General features: G+C 41.6%; 1 protein-coding gene across 1 annotated transcript in view; it reads left to right on the top strand.

Moving 5' to 3' along the window:
• The window catches only part of SYNJ2 (synaptojanin 2), a 95332-nt gene that overhangs the window by 45855 nt on the left and 28996 nt on the right, over nucleotides 1-20481 (top strand). The window contains exons 5-12 of the mRNA XM_075064571.1: nucleotides 2258-2341; nucleotides 4716-4777; nucleotides 7534-7630; nucleotides 12907-13079; nucleotides 16260-16341; nucleotides 16574-16723; nucleotides 16826-16991; nucleotides 18142-18333. Coding sequence (XP_074920672.1) covers nucleotides 2258-2341; nucleotides 4716-4777; nucleotides 7534-7630; nucleotides 12907-13079; nucleotides 16260-16341; nucleotides 16574-16723; nucleotides 16826-16991; nucleotides 18142-18333 — 1006 coding nt within the window. The remainder of the gene's footprint in view (nucleotides 1-2257; nucleotides 2342-4715; nucleotides 4778-7533; nucleotides 7631-12906; nucleotides 13080-16259; nucleotides 16342-16573; nucleotides 16724-16825; nucleotides 16992-18141; nucleotides 18334-20481) is intronic.

The raw sequence follows: 20481 nt of genomic DNA on the forward strand, positions 1-20481 counted from the left end.
TCCTTTTACTAAACTAAATAGATTGAGCTTATTTAGTCTATTATTATAAGACATGCTATCTAACCCTTTAATCATTCTTGTGGCTCTTCTGTGTACCCTCTCCAATTTATCAACATCCTTCCTGAATTGTGGGCACCAGAACTGCACACAGTATTCCAGCAGGGGGTGACCAGTGCCAAATACGGAAGCAAAATCTCTTACTCAAGATTCTCTTGTTGACGCATTCAAGGACCACGCTAGCCCTTTTGCCCAGTGTTGCACTAGGAACTTATGCACAGCTGATTATCCACTACAATCCACAGAATTGTGCTGTATATGTGATGCTAGATGTATATGATCTCCTTTTATAAGAGCTTTGTCTGTCTGTGACACGATGTAGCTTTAACATTTCATTTCAAGTTATGCCGATAATTGACTCATCCTATTTGTCAGCAAGTGACTGTTCTTAAAATCGTAAATAAGTCAAGCTCCAACTCCAGAATTTCTTACAGATTGTAGGCCAGATTCTGAGCTGGTGTGAGTCAGCATAGCTCTGCCAATGTCAATGGAGCGACCCACCAGCTGAGAATCAGGCCTGCTGTGTCTGACTTTATTTTTTACAGATGATTTGAGGGTTAGAGGTCATTGACTCCTTTGATTTTTATGACTGGCCTGCTCAATGAGGAAAAGAAAAAGGCGAGGACGGGGTTACTTACTTCTTATGTTGCATTCCCGCCACATTACACCAAGTAGTTTCTAGGGCAGAAACAGAAGGAGAACAGCATCAATCTTTGGTTTTTATAGAGCACCTGTCACCATGGTAACTACACATTGCACACAATTAAGAGCATTGATTGAAAAACTGGTTTAGACAGGTTTGTTTTACATCATGATCTGAACTCAACCAGGCTAAGCTTGGTTCTAACACTAATACCTTCTCTGTCCTTGATGAACTCACTTAACCTCTCTCTCAGCAAAATGGGGATAATAATAGACATGTACCTACCTTCCAAAAGTGTTGCGAGGGTTAATGTTTGTCAGTGATATATGTAAAAATAATATTTTCACCTGTAAATCTCAAAGCGATTTACAAAAGAGGTAATTTTACAGATGGGGAAGCTGGGGCACAGAGTGATTTTCCCTTGGTCACCCAGCAGGCCAGGGCAAAGCCAGGAATAGAACCCCATTAAAGTCGTGTGGTAACTGGTTTCCCATTGCCTAAACATCTTTCTTATGCAGCCTCTTTCTCAGCACCTGCTGTTCATCCCATTTTGCAACTACTGCCCAGCTGCTAGTTGATAAGCTAAATGATACAGTGTGACTGAAAAAGAAGGCAGCTGGATGAGCTGACTGATACCATTCATCTGCTGCTGGGCTTTGGAAGGCTCATTGTGATATACAAGAAACTTGAGACTTGTATTATATATCGCAAATGGAAAAGGGCCAGGATTCCATTGCTAAGTATAGGCCAGGGCAGTGAAATTGGCTTTACACTGTTGCTGTCTGGTAATACTATGTCTGAACATATATCCTTTTAGACTAGGCTCATTTAAAATATAATACTTTTGAAGGTAGGGTTAGAGGGGAGGATGGGGTACATCCTTTGTGCTTCTAATGTGTTAGCTTTGCTGCAACATTAGTTTACTAGCATTGTTAACAGAGATAAATACAAAGGGTGGGAGAGAATGCTGGCTAGGGAGAAAAGAGGACTGGAAAGATTTTACTATAAACATCCTGGATAAGAAATAGTGCACCTAATCTTATTCCTCACATCTCAAAATAGGAGCGGCAAAGCTGAAGGTTTCACACACGAGACACTGACAAGACAAAACGTGTGGTCAAAGAAAATAGTTACTAGAGCAGCAGATAAGCTTATCCAACACCTGGCATTAACTATCACTGGTCACATGGAACGATGACATCTCCATAGTTAAAATTCTGTGAAAGAGAAAGTGGCCTGTCTCAGTCTGTCCACCAGAGTAGCTAGTGCATCTTCACTGTGAGGGAAATCTCTGTCGTACAAGCATCTGTGCCTTAAATTCTCTTTTATTACCAGTGAGTAGCAAATTAAATCTAGTGAATTGGCATGAAAGCAAACAAGGCATGATTTTGTTTCCATTTCTGTGAGGTCAGAGATACTGACAGAGCCATATCAAGGTAAACTAAATTCTACCATTCGCCTTTTCTTCAGCATTTATATCTTGTGTGGTCTGATTGAGGAGGGACCGAACAGTAATTTTCACTGAAGAGTCTCTTTCCCTTTATGTTATTGCTGCAGACAATTTATTTGGACGATGACATCTCTTCCTTTGTTCAGATCAGAGGCTCCGTTCCACTGTTTTGGGAGCAACCAGGGCTTCAGGTAAATATTATGAAAAATCAAGTGGCCTATCACTAATGCTACTCAAAGTTGCATAGGATTTGTTTATTAATGATATTCATTCACTAGGAGACTTGCCCTGTGAAGTACTGAACTCTTTTGACTCTGTTTCTATTTGTGGGAAAGTTAGGCTGTTTTTAAAAGGACTAGGCAAATAGCTATCCAATGATTAGTTTTTGAAGATTCATATTTTAAGTGCTCAGATAACGCCAAAGAAGAGTTAATAATTTATTTACACGGATGTTTCTTTATCATGTTTTTTACTTCACCCAGAATAACCTTTCCATTTGAAATGCCAGTTTGGCATGGTGTCTTAGCCCTCCATAGTATAGGTGGGGGCTCCAGTGCAGGAGCTCTATGATTTTAGAATAAATATAATTGGTATATGGATGTATTTGATAGATTTCATAGATGCTAAGGCCAGAAGGGACCATGATGATCATCTAGTGTAACCTCCTGTATGCCACAGGCCAGAGAATTTTACCAAGTATTTCCTGCATCAACTCCAATAACTTTTATATAACAATTTGAAAGTTAAAATGTGTTTGTTTATGATTATTTGTATTATCGTAGCACCTGGGAACCCCAGTCCTGAATCTTCACTCCCACTGTGCGAGGTGCTGCACACAGAACAAAATGACAGTCCCTGCCCCGAAGAGCTTGCCATCTCAGACAAGAGATAGATACAGAAAGACCAGTGGGGGAGTGCAAGGAAACAATGAGACCATACTAATCAGCGTGACAGGCAGTGGTCTCAACAGCCCAGCAGCTTAACAGTTGTGCACAGTTAGATGCTATACACACTTCCCTATAATCTTCAAAATCTCATTTCCAAAATTCTCTTGTATAGAGTAGCTATGTCATCCAGCATTGAGCGTCAGAATTGTACAGGAGATTAATGCCATCTAAATACAATGCAGAATTAAAACAAACACTCAAAACACCTCCTTACAAATGACATTGAAACCCTTATTGACGTTTTGGGCCAGAACCTACCTACAGTCATCATGCCAAATGCACACTGGCCACACTGAGCTTAGCCATAGAATGTAGCTGTACAAGTCTAATCATGTAACACATTTTCCACATGGGCTGCTTCCTCAAGCAATTATTGTGTTTTTAAACCCATTTCCACCCAACCATTCATACGGGCCACACTTTCAATGAGATGTCATTAAATAGCTCAAGCAAGAGGCAGCCTGGTATTTTTACATTGTCAGAATAGAAGGAAAAAAATAATTTGTTTGTATGTAGGTAAACACGCAGATATATAAATGTGTGTGTATATATACTGTATTCTGTACAGTGTAATGGCTTTGAAATAAGAATGAGCTTTCATTTTAATATTCCATAATAAGAAATATCTTTGAGATTGATTTAAATGCCTCAGGTTTGCCTTGGATATGAATTATGACAGTCCTATATTGCTTTGTATATTCTAAAGCCTGAAGATTATCCCTGAATTTAGTGCATATGGCCTTTTTTAACTGGACAGTATGTTTTCCTCTAAGAAGGAAATGGCACACATTTGTGCTTATTCAGGGCTAGATTGTGCAACCTTTACTCGCATTCGTAAGCACTTACTCATCGGAGCACTCATTCACTCCTTGTGCACATGTGCTGGCACCAAAGTGAGGAAAGGTTGCACTGTCTAGCCCTTATGCAGAAAGAAATACAGATTAAATGCTAACAAACAGGAAACCAAACAAGATTTTTGAAAATTCTGAGTGGGTGTTTTAGAGGATTCAGATATTCACTGGGAAAAAATATAATGTATTCAGCTGCACTGAATAGAAATACCAATACTTATAAAAAATTTGAACCTACTGCTATTAACGTCAGTGTTAAAACTCTCACTGACTTAAGTGATACAAGATTTAGTCCATAATCCTTTATATTTAGAAAGCACTGTGCACGTATTATCCAATTAATCTGAAAAACAAAAGCTCAAACTAGTCAAGCCACGGTCTCTCCATAAAAGTGGCAGATATGCAGTGCTTCCTGATTACTTGCAGGGGTAAGGAGGCTTGGGCACAGAGCTATGGTGCAGTGAGAGGTTTTTGCTAGAGTATTGGCCAGGATAGAGAATTTGCTTGGCCATAAATAAGAGCCTAGATATTCCATTAACAAATGTTAATTATCCTTGTAATTTTAAATGTTGTTTTCTAATAAAAGCCATAACTAAGCCTTTTGTACTAAGTGCATTACCTGTAGGGGTGTGCGTAATCTGTTTGGGATGTCTGGGTGCTAACAGACATTTTCTTTCAGGGAAATAGACATCTAGCGATTCAGGATTTCAGCAGCTTTATGAAGAGAATTACTTTATAATATTTCTTCTACTTTTTTTTTGTTTTAGGTTGGTTCCCATCATCTGAGACTTAACAGAGGCCTGGAAGCAAATGCCCCTGCTTTTGACAGGTAGGCTTCATTAGACTCTGTTAGTAATACATCAGCTGAGCAAGTAACCGTGATTCCACAGCTGTACTCCATCGCAGTGAACCAGAGCTATTAGAAGAGGAAAGCACTTATTAGATCATCTAGTCCATCGCCCTCACTCTTGCACGATTATTCCCTACAGTATGGTTTTAGTGCTTTGTCCTTTCTAGTTTTGGTGGAAATTGAATCAAGATAATCTTAGCCTATTTCTGAAGGAGTTAAGAAATTCTGAATACTGTGCGAAAAAGTGCCATGTAACCATTTGAGAGTCAAAAATGATAAATTTACATTTGGAAATAATCTCTCTGTGGCCTTTGTTCCTCTTTTCTCCCAACCAAATAGAAGCTAAATGCAAACCCCTTTGCATTCTGAGTTTATTTTTCTCCCTGTTTTTCTATGACTGGAGCTTGTTGTGGTAGTCTACTCTAAGAAGTCTCTGCCTTCCCACTTCCCCTGAACTGCCTTCACATTGGAGGGTTTCACTCAGCAGAGGGGGAACCCACATAAGATAATGATGAGGATGCATAATTCCCATAAGGTTGAGGGGAAACTGGGCTGCAGATCGTGACCCCACTGCCCCATCTGACCCCAACCCCAGAGCAACCACGGAGGATATGTGAACACTGCAGCATGGCATGAGCCTCCTAACCCAGGTAGAAGACTCGTGCTAGCGGGGCTCAAGCAGTATGTAGCTGCAGCAGAAACTCAGGCTAACAACCTGAGCCCAAACCCAAGGGATCAGGTGGGCTTGAGAGCCTGAGCTGCCATCCGAGCCGCACTGTCCCCACTGCGGTTTTTAGCACAGTAATGCAAGTCTGTCTACTTGGGCTGGGAGGTTCACTCCTGGTTACAGTGTAGACATATCCCTGAGTGGTTTCCTCATGGTAGAATGAAGTGGGAGAATGGCTTGGATCTAGTCCCTCTCTTGTGTACATCACAGCCCAGTTGCCAGATCAGAATTGTACGAGACAGTCCAGCCCAAACTAAATTTTTAAAGGATTGTGTTAAGAGCGTTTCTGGTGAGGGGCAATTGAACATTCATACAGAAAAATTCACTGAAGCTTGTAAAGTCACTGCAACCTTTTCATGTGTTTTGGCATGGCCATAGTCTGTTAATTTTTCACAGCTCATACCTTGACATCTTGAAAAGACATTGGGAGAAGTGAATGCAAATTTCCTGTTTTAGCATCTGTTCCTGATAAATCCCAATACAGGGCTCACATGAAAGGTTTTGGATGCTCCTTTTTATTTGTTTTCAAAACATCCTACTTTCTTTTTTTTTTAAGTCAACATTAGGGCACTTTGATGTAATTATCAGGTTCACAGTAAGGGAACTTTGATGTTCTTTATCACAAATTTGAAGGGGAAAAAATGAAATCACATTCTTAGTCCATAAATAGGCTCCAATACTGCAATTGGAGCTGTGTTGAGACCCACTGAATTCAAAGGGGCTGTCTGTGTGGAGCAAGATTCTGCCTGCACCGACCTAAGTGCAGGATCGGGGTTGTAAGATAGCACCAGAGTGAGATATCTTTGGCTGTTTTTCTTGCAGGAAAGGCTGCCAATTTTTTTGTCTTTTACATAGCACATTATTTCTTGTTAATGAGACTCACAAATGCAGCCTATAACTTGTACTTGCCAGTTACAGAGACAGTAATCTTTTAATAACAGCATCACCAGGCTATGCAAACACTGGCAACACAAGCAAACTTTTCATTAGTGCTATGTTAGCTTACGTTTAATACCTGACCTTTGCTAGCATAACTCCTATAATAAACACACACATACACGCAACCATATACACATGTGTTGAAGGGAAAATTTATACCCATGTATCTACCTAAAAATCTGACTCTTAACCACCAACCTGCCTGCTGAAAACATACAAGTGGACTGTGAATAGTTTTACAAACCTTAATTATGTAGCAGCTCAGAAATATTTGATCACTGTGGCTGATGACATTTATCTGGCAATCACTCATTTGCTGACTTTGGGTCTGGAATCCCAGACCATAGCTGACTCTGTAAGATCTTGTCTACACTTATCGGGAGATCGACTAGTGGCGATCAATGCATCAGCGGTCAATTTAGTGGGTCTAGACCTGCTAAATCAACCGCAGATTGCTCTGCCGTCGACTCCTGATCGAGAAGAATAGCGGGAGTTGACAGGAGAGTGTCTCATGTCGACGTCACGTAGTGTGGACGCCGCAGTAAGTAGATCTAAGCTACGTCAATTTGAGTTACGCTATTCACATAACTCAAATTGTGTAGCTTAGATCAAATTTGCCCTGTAGACAAGGCCTAAGGGTTCAGTCCTGCAAGATGCTGAGCGATTCCTGGAGCTGCTTAGTGCTCTCCACTCCAGTTGGCTTTGCTCAGTCCCTTGCAGTTACAGGGCCATAAAAAGGCCGCATACTAGGACTGTATGAAAACTAACAATGTCATTAATCATCTAAGCGCTGTATCCTTGTTCTACCTCTCCAGTCTTTACACTCAATACAAGTAATGTATCATTCTAGTTATTAATTCCACAGTTACTGTGATGACAGAAAATGGAGGCCCTATAAAGCAGTTCTTTACTGTAAAAGCTGACTAAAAGGAAACTACGATATATTTCTAGAGCTACTGCTGTTGAAACCTTCAAGCATCCAGTGACCTCTTCTGCAAGTGTTTTGGGATGGGTGGCTAGTATGTAATATTTATTAAAACAGATTGTACTGCTGCTGCTACTGTTGCAGGCATATGATGCTTCTGAAAGAGCAATATGGAAAACAAGTGATCGTTAACCTGTTGGGAAGCAGAGGAGGAGAGGAGGTGCTCAACAGAGCTTTCAAGGTAAAAACAACAACAGCTTTTGTTAAATTGCTGAGCATCGGAGTCCTGCTTCTTCAAGAAGGAAAATCTCTTAAGATCAGCCTTAGGGCACCTGATCTGTAGAAGTTAGGGAGTTCAATTTCTTGGACTATCTTGCATCTTTCTCTTTGTGTATAATATTTCCTGAATGGAATATCAGGCTGTCTTCTTCCTTACTTCCTCAAATTGTATTCACTTTTTCTTTAATTAGCCTCTCAAAAGAATGAGGGTAAATATTCAAAAGCACCAAAATCCCATTTCAAAAGTGATGGAGTCACTTAGGACCTGATTTTTAATGGTATTTGGGCACTTAAGATTGCAGCAAAACAACTAGTAGGGTTAGTACTTAGCCATCTTAAGTCACAGAGTTCCCTCATATGTGCTGTCAGTTTCCCTATCTGTAAAATGGACATAATGATTCTTTACTCCCCTTTATAAAGTACTTTGAGATCTATCATTAAGAGCTGAATATAGCTACTCTAAAATTACAGTCTTCTCGCAAATGTCAAGATAGAACTACAGGAATCTAAAACTGATATCCCTGGTGAATTCTTATACTGATTATTTTAGGTAATGCATATGCAGTATCCACATTCTTGAAGATGTTATCCTCACCATTTATAGAATCATAGAACTGCAAGGGACCTCGAGAGTTCACCTAGTCCAGTCCCCTGCACTCATGGCAGGACTAAGGATTATCTAAGTACAGTGGAGTCGCATCTTACGCAGAGGTTAGGTTTTAAAGTCAGTGCATAAGACGAAAATCGTGTATAGTCAAAATTACCCTTGAAAATCCCTTAAATCACCCATAAAGTACAGTATACTCAGAGGTGAAAGTAAGCCGGACCGGACTGGCTTCCCCAGGCTGGCGATTTCAAGGGCCCGGGGCTCTCTGCGGTGGCTGGAGCCCTGGGTCCTTTAAATCACCTCCAGAGCCCTGCTGCCAGAGCCCTGGGGTAGGGGCTACAGGGCTCCGGCAGTGATTTAAAGGGCCAGGGGCTCTGGTCACTGCAAGAAGCTCCGGGCCCTTTAAAGTGCTGCCTGAGCCCAGCAGCCAGAGCCCCAAGGTAGCAGCAGCAGGACTCGGGCAACGCTTTAAAGGGCCGGGGCTCCCGGCAGCGGCAGAAGCCCCCGGCCCTTTAAAGCACCACTGGAGTCCTGCAGACATTACCCCAGGGCTCTGGCAGCGGGGCTCGGGAGGTGATTTAAAGGGCCTGGGGCTGCAGCCCCTGCAGAGGGAGCCCCAGGCCCTTTATATCGCCAGCCTGGAGAAGCCAGTCTGGTCCAGCACGGCTTACTTTCACCTCTGACAATATCTTTAAACACTAGAATCACACTCAGCACGGCAAAATGCTCATACTATGTGAGGCATGCAGGAACTGAGGCCTGGTCTACACTACGCGTGTAAACCAAATTTAGCAGCATTAAAGTGATTAACCCTGCACCCGTCCACACAACGAGGCCCTTTTTATCAATATAAAGGGCTCTTTAAACTGGTTTCTGTACTCTTCCCCGACGAGAGGAGTAGCATTGAAATCGGTATTGCCATGTCGGATTAGGGTTAGTGTGGCCGCATATTGACGATATTGGCCTCCAGGCGGTATCCCATAGTGCACCATTGGACGCGTGGAAAGCAATCTGAACTCGGATGCACTGGCCAGGTAGACAGAAAAGCCCCGCAACTTTGAATTTCATTTCCTTTGCCCAGTGTGAGCTCTGACCAGCACGGGGGGCAAGCAGTCCCAAATCACAAAAGCTCCAGCATGGACCGAACGGGAGATACTGGATCTTAATGCTGTATGGGGAGACAAATCTGTTCTATCAGAGCTCCGTTCCAGAAGACGAAATGCCAAGCATTTGAAAAAATCTCCAGCTATGATAAGCACAGAGGCCACAGCAGGGACACAGACAGTGCTGCGTGACAAGTGTAACGGAACCAAAGATCAAATGGACACTCAGGGAGGGAAGGGAGGGGGACTGAGGACCCAGCTATCCCACAGCCTGCAGTCTCCAAAAAGCATTTGCATTCTGGCTGAGCTCCAAGCCTGAAGGTCAAACATTGTCCAGGGGGTTAGGGTATATTTCGTCAATGTTACTCCCCCCCCCCCCGGTGACAAAAAGGGGAAAAAATCGTTTCTGGCCATTTTCAATGTTCACCATATATCACTGGCAGTCGCGGTAGACTTGTTGCTGCGTGCTGATACCAGATCCTTCTCCGTCTTTCTGAGAGATGTACAAGTGTGGTAGAAAAGCCGTCGATTCACCTGTGAGTGCTCTGGCTGGCCTCGTGAGTTTGCCGGGGCACCTGGGTAAAATGGAATGACTCCCTGTCATAGCAGCTGGAGCTGCTCCCCCCATTTTCCGCTAAAAAGCAGTGTTTCTTATTCCTGCATATCTTTGTTCTATATCACACAAATGAGGGGACACTTGCCACGGTAGCCAGGAGGAGTTGGGAAGGAGGGAAGCAACAGATGGGGTTGTTGCGGGGCACCCTAGAATGGGATGCAGCTCATCATTTCTGCGGGTTCTCTGGGCTCTGACCCAGAGCGGCTGTGCTCTCTGGCTCTCTAGTAGAGTTGCCCCATATTTAGGCAGGACTGCCCTATTTTAAACAAAACATAAGAAGGAGTCATTCCCTTTTCTCCATGCACCCCCGGCAAGCTCACGAGCCAGCCAGAAGCACCCTGACAGTCAGCAGACGGGACAAATGATTGATAACGATCAGCCATCTTTCCAATTGCAAACAGTACAAAAATGATTGATAACCGTCATCTCATCGCCAAATTTACAATGGCAGACGGTGCAAAAGGGATGGTAACATCTCTGCTACCTTGCAAGGCAAATGAATGCTGCAGTACACGCCTCTGTAAGCCGCACCAGTGCACTACGTGACAATGACAAAGGCAAAACAGGCTCTATGGTTGCTATGCCTATGGGTCTGCCAGGGCATCCAGGAAAAAGGGCGCGAAATGATGTCGGCCGTTGCTTTCATGGAGGAAGGATTGAGTGACGAATTTACCCTGAATCACCGCGACACTGTTTTTGCCCCAATCATGCATGGGATCTCACACCAGAATTCCAATGGCGGAGACTGCGGGAACTATGGGATAGCTACGGGATAGCTACCCACAGTGCAACGCTCCAGAAATCGACGCTAGCCTTGGTACATGGACACACACCACCGAATTAATGTGCTTAGTGTGGCTGCGTGCACTCAACTTTATACAATCTGTTTTACAAAACCAGTTTATGTAAAATCGGAATAATCCCGTAGTGTAGACATACCCTGAGACAGACTGAGGGAACAGCAGATTCACGTCTCCCATCTCACGCTCACTCTGGGACATATACTCATTGAGTGGAGTGGTGGGTGGAATCATTGGGGGTTTTTTTTCCCCTTTTTTTTTGCCGAGCGCATATAGTTGAATTTGCATAAGTTAAATGCATGTATGATGCGACTCCACTGTATTATCTTATTAACAATTTATGGGTGAAAAAATAATGTCTTCTACATTTTATACGAGATTCTGTCTTTCTCTAGACAAGTTCTTTTCAGTTGTCTACATAGTTTGTTATGATGATAGAACAAAAAATTGGTTACTAAATCAGAATTTAGGGCATCTGTCATATAAAGATTGTGTGCATTTGTTCATTTGTTTTAAATAATGACCTGGCTTGATTTCCATTTTTTTAACTGTATGCCAGACTAACAGAATTGTAAGTGAATTATTGTGAAGGTGAAAGGAACTGCTTCGACAGCACTGGACACTGAAATTCTGTATTTATCCAAAACAGAGATCCCTTGGAGATTTTCATTATATTTTGTTTCTTCATAAATAAATGGTTAGAAGAGGTGTTGTCAGTGTTTAACTTGGTGCATTTCAAAATTCTCGAATTAAAAATTATGGGCAGTATTAGTAATGGGACCTCATTCCCCTTTTGTCATAAGCTTATCTCCTTGCTTCTCTATCTTCCCCTATCCACTTTAATTTCCCATGTTCCTTCCTTCCCTCTCCTTTCATTTCTTCCTTCAGTCTTAAAGTTTTATTTAAATCAGTTTAAAATATGTTAATTGCAGTTGCTGCTAGATTCCTATGATCGGAGTAGGATGGTCACCAATATCATTAGCATATGCAGAAAAATCTTTTTTCTTCTTTTCTGTTTGTATTTTAATTCAGTACCATCCCTCTGAATTTCCACTGTTACCTGGTGGTAGAAGATGAAATTCAGTATTGTTCCTGGTGATGCTGTTCATTTTGCAAGCATTTCTTAACCACTATAACAGACTGCAATTATGTTTGTACTAAGAACAAAGCTACAGTGTAGGGGGTGCAATGCTTTTGACAATGATTTGCACTGATGTAGTAGTGAGATATCATTCCCAAGAATACTACCAGTGCAGTCAAATGTAAATGTAAACTGAAATGTGGACAGTTACTAGAGAAACAGATGTGTGTCTGACTCTGGTAACAATGCAATGAAATACATCTCTTCACTAAACTACATACAATACCTTTGTCTTTGTCTATGCAGGAAAGTTTTACTGGTTATATTGATATAGATATAGCCCTGTGGAGACATTCTTAGCAGAGTGTTTTTTTGGTTTTTCTTTTCAGTTTAGCTTAAATCTCTTCTCAGGCAATATAAGCTGAATGGAAAAAAGGCACTCGTAAACTGGAATAAGAGTATCCATGCTGGGGATAGACAAGGCCATAAATATTCAGAGTTAAAGCTATTCTCACTAGTTTATGGGTTTGCGATAGAATGCTGAATAGTGCATGATATGTGGTAATAAAATATAAGATGGTTGTACATACATCACATGCAGCCCTATGAAGAATGAGGAACGTGTCATGCTTTATCTTCATCACTAACATTATTTCATTGTGTGCTTTTGGTTTATGAGTTTTTAATTTTTTTCGCTCTAAAAGCTAGACTGTTGAGGCCATATTGGTACTTATGTGCACAATTGCTTGTGTTACACACTCATAATCAGCTTACACTTATATTTTACAACTACAACTTAGGTTCCCACATAGAAAAATTTGGCCCTAACAGTCCAATTTACTCTTGGAAAGAAAAAAAAAAACAAGGAAATTGTATTAGAAAAGCGTACAACAAAATAACCTATTTTGCTCTAGACTTCTCCACATTAAAGCCATGATTAAAGTTTATCAGCTGTATGAAGCATGCGGGTATTGATACCTGGGCTGTAGAAGTAAGTAGAATTCACTTTCCTTCTTCCCTTTTAAAAACAGAAATTGCTGTGGGCCTCTTCCCATGCTGCAGACACACCCATGATAAATTTTGACTACCATCAGTTTGCAAAAGGTGGAAAAATAGAGAAGCTGGAGAATTTGTTGAGGCCTCAGCTAAAGTTGCACTGGGATGAATTTGGTATCTTCACAAAGGGCAAGAATGTACCTGCACGGTGAGTGTCCCTGCCCCTTTATAACTTTCCATACACAAATCATGCCATCTACTGAACCAAGTTCATCACTTTGGTTGGAGACTGCTGTAGCTTTCTTTGTTATTTATGTTTTAAAAACATGTTGGTTCAAAGTTTCAAGTAGCCTCCATTTGTACACATTGGCTTTGTGCAAACATTTTTCTGTGTCCAGGAAACAGAGGCCATTTGAAAATTTAGATCCCATCGGTTTTATTTTACTACTTGTAGTTCTGATTCACAAATTCAATTAACTTTGTGGGGCTGTCTCCCTTGGAATCATTTTAATTAGGTGACACAATACCAGATCCATGTCAGCTTTGTTTTGCCTCATAGAGTATAAATGTCCTGTTCACAGACTTAGTTTAGCTTTTATAAAATTTATTGAGCTACTTCGGTGAAAAGGGGTCCACCTTGCCACTATCGGTCCAGCTATAATAAGTAATTGTAGCAAGTGATGCTGAAAATGTTTGTGTTGGCTGTCCTGATAGATTTTGTTGATGGAAGTGCCTGTTGAGTACAAAAGGATCTAGGCGTTTGCTGATAAATAACATTTAGCCTTCCCATAAATAACCACTATAATTTTAGGAGGAAGGAGAAAGAAACTGTTTTGATAGTACTTGAAAAGAGCAGATTTTTCATTGCTTGTTTAAATTCTTGATTGGGACATTTTTTCGTGACCACTAACAACATTTATAGTTATGCAAGATAACAAGTGTAATCAAATATGCTTCAGGGTGGAACCTGATTTCCTGGGTTCAGGAAGGAATCCTTCTCTTCCTCCCACAGTTACAGCACTGTTCCAGTCTCTGGGTGGTGGTGTATAGATTGTCTTTTTATTTTTATATATTCCTTTCAAGCATCAGATACTGGACACTAGTGTATGATAATGGACTACATGGACCAATGAGTCCATCATATGGAATCTTTGAAATCCTAAATTCTGGGGCAGGACCAAGTAAACCTAGACCATCCCAGACAGGTGATAGTCCAACCTGTTCTTAAAAACCTCCAAAGGTGGGGATACCAAAACCTCCCTTAGAGGCCTTTTGCAGAACTTAACAATCCTTATAGTTAGAAAGTTTTCCTAATATGTAACCTAAACATCCCTTGCTGCAGAATTAGCACATTACTTCTTGTCCTACATTCAGTGGACATGGAGAACAGTTGATCACTGGCCTCTTATAACAGCCCTTAACGTATTTGACGACTGTTATCAGGTCCCCTCTCAGTATTCTTTGCTCAAAAGTAAATATGCTGGTTTTTTACCTTTTCCTCATAGGTCACGTTTCCAAACCTTTTATCATTTTTGTTGGTCTTCTCTGGACTCTCTCCAGTTTGTACACATCTTTCCAAAACTAGAACTGGACGCAATACCCCAGCCAAGCCCCCACCAGTGCTGAGTAGAATGAGACAGTTACCTCCCTACAGCACTCCTCTTTATACACCCCAGAATAACATTTGCCTTTTTCACAACTGTATCACATTGCTGACTCACATTCAATTTGTGATCCCCTATAACCCCCAGATCCTTTTCAGTAGTACTTCCACGTAGCCAGTTATTCTCCATTTTGTAAGTTGTACGTTTGATTTTTTCCTTCCTAAGTGAGCTACTTTGAACTTGTCTTTATTTAATTTAATCTTGCCGAATTCAGACCCATTCTCTAATTTGTCCAGGTCTTATTGAATTCCAGTCCTGCCCTCCAAAGTGCCTGCAACCCCTCCCAGCTTGATGTCATCCTCAGATTTTATAAGCTTACACTCCCAGTCCATCATTCAAATCATTAATGAAAATATTGACTAGTATGAGACCCAAGACTGACCCACCTCGGGACCCAACTAGATACGCCCTCTCTCAGTTTTACAGCGAACCATTGACAGCTGCTCTTTGAGTATGGTCTTTCAACCAGTTGTGCACCCACCTTATGGTAACTTCAGCTAGACTGCGCTTCCCTAGTTTGCTTATGAGAATGTCGTGGGGCACTGAGTCAAAAGCCTCACTAAAATCAAGATATATCACATCTACTGCTTCCTCCCTAACCATTAGGCCTGTAACCCTGGCAAAGAAGGAAATTAGGTTGGTCTGGCATGATTTGTTCTTGACAAAGCTGTGATTGCTATTCCTTATAACCCTGTTATCCCCCACATGCTTACAAATTGAGTGTTTAATAATTTCTTCCAATATCTTTCCAGGAATCGAAGTTAGGCTGACTGGTCTATAATTCCCCGGGTCCTCTTTGGTCCCCTTTTTACAGATAGGTACTATGTTTGCCCTTGTTCCAGGCCTCTGGGACCTCATCCCACCTCCAGGAGTTTCAAAGATAATTGCTAATAGTTCTGATTGCTTTCACCTGCCAAATTTACCACCAGGCCTTAACTAGTTCTCTAGTTTCTTGACCCTGAAAAATTGCTTGTGCATGTTGTCAAGCTGTCTAGAGTAGTTCACAGACATGAATACCAACCTCAGGGCAGACTGTTACAAACCAGGGCACAAACCTCAAACTGGTTGTGTGTTCTATAATTAGATTTCACCAACCAAGCATGAAGTGAGAACTTCTCAAGCACTATAACGGCTTTAACATGGAGTCATAGACAGTCCCCTTGGGTGTTTCAGTCTATCTTGACACATAGGCAAGTTTGTCTTTGTGACAGATAGTCGCTTACACCAAAAACCACAATAATATTCAGGTATCAGAGGGGTAGCCATGTTAGTCTGGATCTGTAAAAGCAGCGAAGAGTCCTGTGGCACCTTATAGACTAACAGACGTTTTGGAGCATGAGCTTTCGTGGGTTGCATCCAACAAAGTGGGTATTCACCCACGAAAGCTCATGCTCCGAAACATCTGTTAGTCTGTAAGGTGCCACAGGACTCTTTGCTGCTTTTAATAATATTCAGTTTACTCCCAGTCCCAAAGGTGTGGTTTTGCGGGCACAGTTGGGTTCTTGAAATAAATTGAGCAGACACTTGTTTTGCACCTGCAAAATGTGGGTGGAAAAATCCAGGCTGAGTGTTTGAAAATCCAGTCGTATCTGCCTGTGGATCAAATGCCATTTTTATTGCGTTTCTAATGATAGAAGAAAACAATAGTTTATCAGTAACAACTGGCTGTGGAGGTTCCTAATAACCTGCTGTATCTCTCTTTATTCTTTTTTTGGCTATTGAAGTCTGCAGACAGGTACCTTGCGAATGAATTGCCTGGACTGTCTGGATCGTACGAATAGCGTACAGTCCTTCATTGCACTTGAGGTGAGTTCATTAATGGTCTTTCATGAACATACACACACACTCTGCTTGCATTTTGTGCTTTACCAGAAGGGGCAAGAGCGAGGTCTCATAGCTCTGTCTTTCTATCATTAAGATACCTGCATTAATTTAACTATGGAATGATGGCTAGGTGAAATTCCTACATGAGGTGCGGGGGCGGAAATGGAATATGAAAAGTAACTTTTCCTCACCTCTCTTTCTGTGTCCACTCCAGGTTCTGCACACTCAGTTAGAAAGCCTAGGGTTGAACTCGAAGTCTACAGTTGACCGCTTTGTGGAGTCCTACAAGGCAATGTGGACTCTCAATGGTCACAATCTGAGTAGAGTGTTTACAGGCAGTCGTGCCCTGGAGGGGAAAGCCAAGGTAAAGGAGAATATCAGAGCTGCTTATTCATGAGTGACTTTAAAGGAAGTCTTTACTATCACTGCAGAGATCACCTGTGTTGAACATTTTTGCCTAATGCAGGTAGGAAAGCTCAAGGATGGAGCCCGCGCTGTGTCACGCACCATTCAGTCAAATTTCTTTGACAGTGTGAAGCAGGAAGCCATCAAGTTGCTACTCATGGGTGATTTCTTCAGTGAGGAACATGCAGACAAAGGAAAGATGCTTATGGACAACACTGCTCTGCTGGGTAAGTCAGATTCTATGAGATATAAATCTGTCTTCTTTGTCTTGTGTTTGCTTCCAGTTGTGCTAGATGACCAACTGCATTCTTTTGAAGAGTCTAGAAGTAAACAGCTGTTGCACAAAGGCATTGATGTATAGAGGCAATGCTTTCAAGTCACCACAGCATGTGCTTGAATTCCACTATTTTTATTTCCCAAAATATTCTATTAGACTTCTGCATAGGTTGTCTCATTCACTGATGATAATCTGTGCTGATGGAAGTTGTTGTCTACTGTTTAGAAGAGTGGATTAGGAATCAGAATTTCTGCTGGTTTTTTTCCAGCTTTGTCCCTGACTCACCCTTTGACCAGGGCAATTATCTTGGAACCAGATTTTTTTTACAAACTGGCCCCTCTTTTTGTGATTACAATTTGTGGATGCTTTAGGCCATTTAGGTGTGCCTGACTGCATGTGCAAATCAGTTACTTAAACATTGAAATGACCTAATTTGCTCCTGCAAATAATGGTGGTCAAAAAATTACACTCTTAATTTTTTGCACCTACCAAAAAAAAAAGAGGAAGTCTGATTAAATCAAGGCTAAAATGGGGACCAGTCAGGAATAATCAAGATGGTGGGGTCTTATGTGGAGTCCTGGCCATATCACAATACAGATCCAAGTTCATGATGATTTTTCACAGTTAGTGTATAACAGCATGCACCAAAAAAATCTAATGGGGCTTGGGTTTGGTTCTTAATTTGTGACACAACCATCATTTTGCGGGCCACGCTGAAAATCCCAAGAAAGACCAATCTAAAACCGTATTATTCAGTCATTATTAGGGAAGGCATTAGAAAATTCTGGTAACATATTATGAATATATTTTCTTCATGTTTGTCACAGTGAAAGTCCTGTTTTTCCCTTCCCCTCCACTTACCTCCATGTGTGACTAGTAGAACTCATTTCAGTGATTGCACCCAGTTACCAGGAAATAAATTGATGGCATCACTTTCAGTTATGCAATTACTGTTATTTCCACTGGAATTACTTTTTTACTTGTTTCACTGATGCTGTAAGGTAACTTTCATTATTTCACAGTAAGTCTACATGTCACTGACATCTGTAGTACCATTCATTCTGCTGTGGCAAATTGTTTTTACTTTCTCTCTCCATCAGTGACTCCCAGTATTTTGAAGGCCATGTCAGAGCGTCAGTTTGAATTCACGCACTTCAAGCGGATTCGTGTTGCCATGGGGACCTGGAATGTAAATGGAGGCAAACAATTTAGAAGCAACATCCTTGGCACCAGTGAATTAACAGACTGGCTGCTGGATTCTCCCAAGCTCTCTGGGGTTTCTGAATTTCAGGGTAAGACTTTGAGTGGTAGCGTATCTGTTTTAAAGTAAACTATTTGTTAGTGTCTAATGGAACTGCAAAGTAGTTTAGGCTCCGTATTTGGCCATTCATACATCTTCTGATAGGGAATTCTAAGTGGCTGATTCTGCTCCCGCTTGGCCTCGTGCCACACCCCTTCACAAGCCTTGGTGTAGTAGTCCATAGGTGGGGCTGAGAAGGCTGCTTATAAGTTAGAGAAACCCTCAGGGCTGCACTAACTGATGCTGAAGAGTGTTTTGGCCCTTACAGCATCCCAGAATCCAGAGTGTGCAAAGGTGGCATAAAATCACCATACCCTGAGGTGGCCTTCTGCGCTGAATCTCTCATCCAGACAGCACAAAATCTGTCCCTAAATATCAGTTTTTATTCATGCTCCCCCATTCCTCCCCTTGTGTTTCAATCTCATTGGGAGTTAGGTGCCTAGGTGCCTTTAGAAATTCCACTGGGCATCTATCTGCATCTTTTGACACCTAAATATGTTTTAAAATATGGCCTTTAGGCACCTCTGAAAATGTTACACTTAATCCTTTAGTGTTTATAATGAACTCTGAGACCCTCAGACAAAAGGAACTGTATGCAGTAAGGGTAATGTTTTATTACATTACATTATTACAAAGCAGGGTCCTTTTTTTACTGTTGTGTTTTTGGCTTCTTTGAACTGGCTGCTGACTTTTCTGTTCACAAAACAGGACTTGTGATTGTAACTGATTTACAGATTTTACTGAAGAAAACAACAAAGGAAGTATTCTTTCCTTCAGAAGTGGAGTGGTTCTAAAATTACTGCTTGTCCTTTATTTTCCCCATTACAGAGTAACACATAATCCTCTGCAGGCATTGCTGAGATATTCCTGTGCATAGCACACAAATATATGAACAAATTCCATGTATCGCTGGCTTTCTCATGTGAGCATCTCTTCTCTTGAGCCCATACTACCGTAGTCTCAGAAGGCCCAGGAAGTAGGAGATTAACAACATTATGCTGCATGTGCTCTGTTCATGCACACTAGACATACTTACTGACAATGAAGTCAGCCACCTCATGCAGTCAGCTGTTTTAATAATCCACATTAACGGCTAACTTTTAAAAAATGGGTGTCAAAATTATGCATGTGAAATATGCAGTTACTATTTTTGCATGTGAACTTTTCTGCTTTTCTTATTCTTAATTTGCGAGCAAATCTGATTTAGGCTCCTACAGTATTCTTCTATGCAGTCCTAAGGACTGAGTGAAGTTCTTGTTATCTGGTTAATAATGAAAACCCTTTAGATGTAAGGCAAACCTGGTGAACAAGCAGATGTAGATATAGCTTTGTGCAGCCATTTGAGAGATCAGTGTCTGATTTTCTGAGTCCTCTCCTAGGGCATGCTCACACCTGGGTGGGAGGAGAGAGTATCTTACATTGCCCATCAGTGACACCTCCCCTCAGGTCCTGTACCAGTTGGTCTAAAGAGCATTATTGAAATGATGCATTCCTTCATCAGTAAGCGGCTACAATCCATGATGTAGGTTATTGAAGAAGATAGGGAAGAACGTTAGGAAGGAACCTCCAGGATTTCTTCAAAGTAGTAGAAAATCTTACTCAGGGGCAGGGAGGAGGAAGAAACATGCTGGTGTTGGACAGTAGTTGCAGCTAGATAAATTATCTGTGTCAAAAACAGACATCGAGATATTGGACTGCATACGGGGTATGAGATTTCAATGTGACTGGATGGAGTGGGGAAAACCTTTGTGACTTTTAGATTGTGTACATAGTGGCATCATATCTTAGATCTGGGAAGTGAGGATCTCCCTCTAAACAACATTGCTGAGGTGTTATAAAGCCTCTGTCCCAAATCTGGACCTTAGCGTCCAAAATCTGGGGGCTAACATGAAACCTCCAAGCTTCCTACCAGCTTGGATCTATTCTCGCTGCCACCAATCAGGATTTTAGGGCTCCTGATCGCCCCCAAGTCGCCCCAACCTATCCCTGGGGGACCCCCCAAGACCCAGAGCCCCTGGGTCTCCCTATCTCATCCCCCAGCTTCCCTCCTTTCCCTGGGTTAGCCGGAGCGATGCCGTACTATGCTCCTTGAATACAAACCAGCGAGGGTAATTTACCTCCCCCTGGGCTATGCATTCAA

Source organism: Chelonoidis abingdonii, chromosome 3 (assembly GCF_003597395.2).
Source record: "Chelonoidis abingdonii isolate Lonesome George chromosome 3, CheloAbing_2.0, whole genome shotgun sequence".
NCBI lineage: Eukaryota > Metazoa > Chordata > Testudines > Testudinidae > Chelonoidis > Chelonoidis abingdonii.